The sequence below is a fragment of the Athene cunicularia genome, assembly GCF_003259725.1.
Source record: "Athene cunicularia isolate RWA chromosome 27 unlocalized genomic scaffold, athCun1 chr27_part1, whole genome shotgun sequence".
In the NCBI taxonomy this organism is placed as follows: domain Eukaryota; kingdom Metazoa; phylum Chordata; class Aves; order Strigiformes; family Strigidae; genus Athene; species Athene cunicularia.
In genome coordinates, this window is record NW_020799138.1 from 1,008,139 (window position 1) to 1,014,275 (window position 6,137).

The following is a 6,137-nucleotide window of genomic DNA, read 5'->3' on the forward strand; positions in this document are numbered from 1 at the left end:
TAGCTCCGACCCCGAGCCCGGCTCCTTTTCACGGCAGGGGGCTGCCCCCCCTCTCCTGGGGGGGAGCAGTGGGGTCCCTTTGTTTTAGGGGGAATTCAGCTCCACAGTCTGTTTCCAGAAGCAGAAACTCTGTCATTTCCAGTTGTGTTGTGTTGGTGGCCAGTTTATTTCCATTTCTTCTCGTGTAGCCTTGTCTGAGCTCAAACAGCCGTGCTCCTTCCCCCAGTGTCCGTGCACAGCCAGCAAACCCTCCCGGCCCCGGTGCAGCTGCCCAGCCAAGCCCTGCGTGGCCCGTCTGCCGCGCCGGGGCCACCTCTGCCAGGGCCACCTCTGCCAGGGCCACCTCTGCCGGGGCCGCGACGCTTCCGCTGCAGAGCTCGTGCTGCTGCTGCCGGCGCCGAGGGCATCGCGCCCCGTGGCAGGGCACAGCGGTGCCGTCGGCTTTGCCACGCGACACGGGCTCCCTGCCAGCGCTCCCCGTCCTGCCGTGCCAGCCCGGCCCCTTCCCCTGGGCACAGCCGGACGCTGCCCAGCCTTCGCGCTCGAGGGTGCTGCTATTTCAGGTTGCTCTTGGACAGTCCCAGCGTCTGTGGGCAGCGTTTGTCTTTCTCATGGCTGCACCGTGCTGGTGCTAACAGGCACCTTGTGATTAAGCTCCTTCACCCAAGCCCTTCTCCTCCTTCCTTCCTCGGAGCAGAAGAGCCTGAAGCTGAGGCTCAAAATTCTTGTGAGGAGCCTGGGAGACCTCTCACTCTAACGCAGGGAAGGGAAGGGAGGAGAAATGAGGTTTGGAGGCTAATTCTGGCAGCATCAGGCATGAGAAAGATCAAAAACTCAGGGCAGGAGTACAAGAGAGGAGGGAAGCTGTTGCGTGCATGCTCCTGGAACCCCCTGACAGTCCTGGTTCATGCATACTGCACGTTATTTCTGTACCTACTTAAATTAAAACCAGCCTTGTCTTGTGGACGCTGACTGGAGCCAGGCAGTTCTTCTCCCCAGGGGAGAATCCAATTTTCACTCCATCTAGCTTGTGTCTTTGACCTGGAATGACTCTTCTTTTTATATTTAACAAACGCTCCCTCCCAGACTTGTACCGCACCGCGCTGCTCACGGCGCTGCCTGCGGCGTCACAGCCCAGTCCTGCTCCAAGGCAGGAACCCAGAGGCGGGCAGAGCCCAGGGGAGTTGGGGTCCCAGCCCCCCTCCGCACCCTCTGCGCCGGGGAGTTCGGGTCCAAAATGCCGAGGCAGAGCAGCGCAGCGGGGACCCCCCCACGGCAGCCTGCGCCTCTCACCTGCCCGCCCCGCAGCCCGGGCAGCAGCCGCCCTCGGGTCCCGCTCTTCCCTTTTCCCCGTTCTCTGACAGATCCCTCTCAGGCACAACCTGCTCCGGGGTCTGTCCCTCTCCCGGCCGGGCCGGGGCAGAGTGTGGCCCCAGGGCCTGGAGGCTGCGTGTCTTGATCAGTTCGTGTATTAATGAGTGCGTCACAATGCGGAGATGCCGCGTGTCTCTCATTTGCCACTAAAGGCGCAGCAGCTGCCTCCAGAGGCACTTTCCTTCCTGCAGTGCAGGTCTTGGTGCAGGACACGTCCTTGGTCCTGAGCCTCTCTTGGGGACCCGCCTGCCGGTCCTGTAAATAAAATCCATCAGAGGCTCAGGAGACACGGTGGGGTCCGGGCTGGGAGGAAGCTGAATGGGTTTGAAGTATCCGTTCACTTCTGCAGCCCTTAAATCCTCGCCGAGCTCTTTGGAGAGCGACTCGGGCCCCGCAGCCCCGCCGAGTGCCCCCCGCTGTGGGCAGCACCAGGCACCAGCCATGTTTTACTTCTAATTCACTGATCTCCGTGAGCCTCTGCTGTTCTGGGTGTCTCTCCAGCAAGAGGAGAGGTTTCTCCAGGGTTATATAATTCACGGAGGGCAAAGCTGGCCTGTTCTGAGCCACCTCCGTCACAGCTCTCAGCGCCCAGCACGGCAGTTAGTCACCGCTCCCCAGACATGACGTACGGCGCTGGCCCAGCACCCCTGCCCGCGCCCACGGCGGCTGCCGACCCGCTGCCCCAGGGGCTCTTTCTTCATCCTCTGACTCCACCGTTAATCAAGCCGAGATAGGCGAGTAAGTCCGTCAGTCATTCAAGACTGATGCAGGAAAGGACAGATATGTTAATAAGTGGAGCCCACTGTTTGTAGGTGTTGCACGCCAGATCCACGCAGGATATGGAGGAGGGAGCTGTAGCCTTCGGCTCTGGGTCCCGGGCCAGCCCGTGGTCCCCAGCCCCTGGTCCCCGCCGGCGCTGCCCTCCCCCAGGCCGGAGAGGACGGGCACGCTGCCATGCAGCCCGCACCGCGCGGGGAAGGGGCTTGGCTTTGATGTCCCCCACGCTGGGTTTTGGCTGCGCCGGTGGGGACGGAGGGGGACGGGCTGATCTTCCTCATCCCGAAGCACACGAGCGCGGCTCCCCCGGTGTGTTGGGTGGCAGCGAGTTCCTCTGAACCACAGCTCTGCGCAGACGACCTGAGGGAGAGCAGCAGCCAAGGGACACCCCACTTGTTAGCTGATGGAGTTGGACAAGCTCCCCACCTCTAAACTGTGCCCTGAGACCTTGTGCCTAGAGCCTCTCAGGGGAAGCCGGCCTTCTGCCGCCCGTTTTTTTTTTTTTAACGGCGAACTAAAAAATGCTTTCTTAAAGCAAAAAAATACTTTCTTAAAGCAAAGCCAGAGTGTATTCAGAATTTAATAGCACTCAGATTCCTAGAGCAGCGCCTTGACTGAGAAAGCAGCTGCATACCCAGGCTTCCAGGGCTCAGCTCACGTTGTACCAGCGAACTAAAGCCTCAGATTAAATGTACACCCGCTCGCAGAACATTGCTCTGGCAGGCAGGTCCCTCGCGCTGGCCCACTCCAGGTCTCCCTGCGCGGCTCCGGGCTCGCTTGCCTCCCCGGGTGCTTTCAGAGGGTCAGGGTCCCGTGTGAACCTTGTTGGAGGGATTCTTCGTTTCATTCCTAAGGAAGAAAACAAGCACTGTGCAAATAAAGCAGAAAGTCATTTTTAGGCCTTTGAATCCTGAAAAGCTGTTGCAGACTAATCCTCCTTGCACTTGCCCAGCTGCACTGCGGCACCAGGAGCTGGGGCTGGGTTGGGGTGGAAAAGCAATACGGGATGACTTGTTTTCTTATGAGCTGAATTCCAGCTTTGCACTCCAAATCCCCATTTTTATAGACTTTTCCGCTGAAGTCTGCTCCTGCCCGGGGCATGCCTGTGTAACCGCTCCTCTCTCTGCATTCCTTAGATTCTTCTTCCACTTGAGCCGCTGGACTGAAGAAGGGGTCTGAGGTCCCTGGTGGAGAAAAGGAGGCGAGGAGGAGGAGGAAGAGGTTTCCCTTGGACTCTAAGCCATCAAACCAGAAAACCAAACCATGTCACAGGTCATACAAAACCACGTGTTGCGTGTTGGACAGACCGTGTGCGTTTCCTCGCAGGAGGAAAGCAAGAGCTTGCACCCGGGGGGGTACCCGGGCTGCTCCGCGCTGCCCATGAAGTACGCCTACTACTCGACGGAGGGCTGGGCTGCCCCGTCCGCAGGGGTGGCCACCAACACGCGCCTGCTTCCCGCCCCAGGGCTGTACGGAGCCCACCCCGTGCTCGAGCGTGTGGCTGCTCACGCGCAGGGGAAGGGGCAGCAGGACCCCTCATCAGAGACACCCGCTGCCCCGTATCAGCTGAAGGAGGAGGGGGACACCGGCACGGACCTCGAGGCTCACGTGGTGTCTCCTACCTTGGACATATCAATAGAGAGTCTCAACCAGCTGATCCTAGAAATCGATCCGACCTTCCAGCCGCTCCCGTGCAAGCCGGCGAAGGATGTGGTTCAACCTCCTTCCCAGGGCGATGCTGCTGCCACCAGGAAACAAGGGCCGGAGGCAATAGGTGAGGCAAAAGGCCGGTGCTGCGGTGGAGCCAGCGCAGCTCAGCCCCGGTGAAAACCCTTTGCAAGAGGCAGAGTGACGGCGCGGGGCAGAGCGGCCGGCCGCACTCCAGCCCCAGCGGGCAGGATGGGGTCCTGTGCGCCTGGGGAGGGCTGGGGAGGGGCGTCGGTGACATCCCCCAGCGTCCCCAGTGGGACCAGCGTGGGGTGTGTCTGCTGACATCGGGCTTCACGTAAAGCAGCAGAACAAGGAGCGCATCCAGGCTCTGCCTCGCTCCCGTGCTGAGGTGGCCCCAGTCTGACCACTTCTGGCACGTCTCGCGTCCAGCTAGCTCAGCGGGATCCAAACCAGGCAGAACAGCCTTAATTCAACCTGATGCTTGTTTCTCTGTGTTTGGAGAAAACATTTCTTGTTAGAAATGGGGCTCGTAGCTCTCATCAAACGCCTGATCCAAGTTATTACCGTCAAGGGCTCGGGACAGGCGCTGACCTCTGGCTGCGATGGCCGGAGCTGCTCAGCCCCGCTCCACCACGGGCCGCGCAGCCTCTCCCAGGGTCATACTTGACCTGTGGAAGCACAAGGATTTGAAGCCAGATTTCCAAAGCCCTGGGCTAAGGTACCGATCGTTACACAACCATCCCATTTAAATGTTCCCAATCATTTTGCCAGGGAAATTCTTCTTCCAGGGCTTGTGCGCTCCTCCGGCAGCATACCTGGCATACACAAGGCAGAACATCAGCGGCACATACCAACCCCCTCTCCCTGCTCTCATGCCTGGGTGCCTTACGTGAACCCTTTTGCAACACTCCTCTGTCATCCCTGCGATCCGGGCTCTGCTGCGTGTGCTGCCGCGGAGCCAAACACTCTTGCCTGTGGCTCTTTCGCAGAGCGTTCGCCGTGCTGTGCAGGGGCAGCGCGTTGCACGCTGCCACAAGCATTCCGCTGCGCTGGGGGACACATCTGTGACGTGTTTAGGTGCCTGAAGATACAGCCCCACCGCTTCTGAAGAGCCTCGTGGCCTATCTGTGTCTTCAGACACAGAAATACCTGGAAAATCCATCCCTAGGCCTCTTTCCAGAGGAAGGTCAAATGAAAGGGTGTTAAAGCATGAGAAAAATTCTGTTCTCCCTGAGCCCTCGTGCAAACGTCTGCCCGAGGACCGCGGGGCTGGGCGGGGACGAGGCGCGTGTCTGCGATGCTCTGAGCTGCAGCCCGGAGGGTTGGGGGGTCCCGGCGCTCGAGCCGGGGAGCAGTTGAGCCCGAGTCAGGAGCAGAGCGAGCGCGCCGCGGGGCTTGGGCGATTCTGGAGCAGACGGCGCCCCTGCTGCTGCTGGGATGGAGGCGGGTGGCCTCGCAGATAAACCAGAGTAAGGGGCTGTTTGCTGCCCCTTTCGAGGCAGCTGTTGGGCTCTACAGCTCCTCGCCCCACGCCCGGCCCTGCGGCGGGGAGGTCACTTACTGTCCGAGAGGCAGGAGAGCGCCGGTGCAGACAGCGCGTTGTTCAGGCCACCGAACCTCGAGGGCGGGCTGCAGCCGGGTGGGGGGGTCTGCGTGACAGAGCTGGGGGGCACTTTGGCCAGCCCAGAGGACACGTCTCCTTGTTCCAGGCACCCGTTGACCAGCAGCACGGGGATGTCGGCTGCGGAGTTGAGGATGGAGGGGGGGCAGCTGCTGGCCTGGCCCTTCTGGGACAGCGAGGTGTTGACTTTGGCAGAGCAGCCTGCCCTGGGCTGGGGGGGACTCAGCCCAAAGGCTCCTCCAGAGTGAGACCTCGGGGAAGGTGGGCAGGGGCTGCCCAGGGGGCTGGCAGGGGACGGGCACTCAGCGGAGCAGCAGGCAGCGGCGTGAGCATCCCCGTCGTCGGTGTGGAGCGAGTGGGTGCTGCTGCAAGAGGGAGACAGAGAGCGGGAGGGGATCAGGGGGTTGTTTACCCGGGAGGTGACGCACAGCCCACCCCAGAGCCCCCGCCAGCCCCGCGGGGCATCCACTGCCAGCCTGGGGAAGGAGCTGTTGGACAGCGGGACTCGGGGAAACCGCCCCGTGCCCCTTCCATCCCCAGCATCGGCCCAAGATGGGGACGTTTACCTTCCGAGGATGTAGCTGGTGTCCGACCCGGGGCTCGTGGAGAGCAGGGAGACCCAGCTGCTCCTCTGCTGGGCCCTCACCATGTGCACGGGCTTCAGGAAATTGCCGAAGCCCGGGGAGGTGCCGAG

General features: G+C 61.3%; 1 protein-coding gene across 1 annotated transcript in view; it reads left to right on the forward strand.

Moving 5' to 3' along the window:
* Positions 1-6,137, forward strand: part of TNS4 (tensin 4) — a 16,300-nt gene that overhangs the window by 2,873 nt on the left and 7,290 nt on the right. Inside the window, exon 2 of the mRNA XM_026864594.1 lies at positions 3,288-3,925. Coding sequence (XP_026720395.1) covers positions 3,415-3,925 — 511 coding nt within the window. The 5' untranslated portion in view covers positions 3,288-3,414. The remainder of the gene's footprint in view (positions 1-3,287; positions 3,926-6,137) is intronic.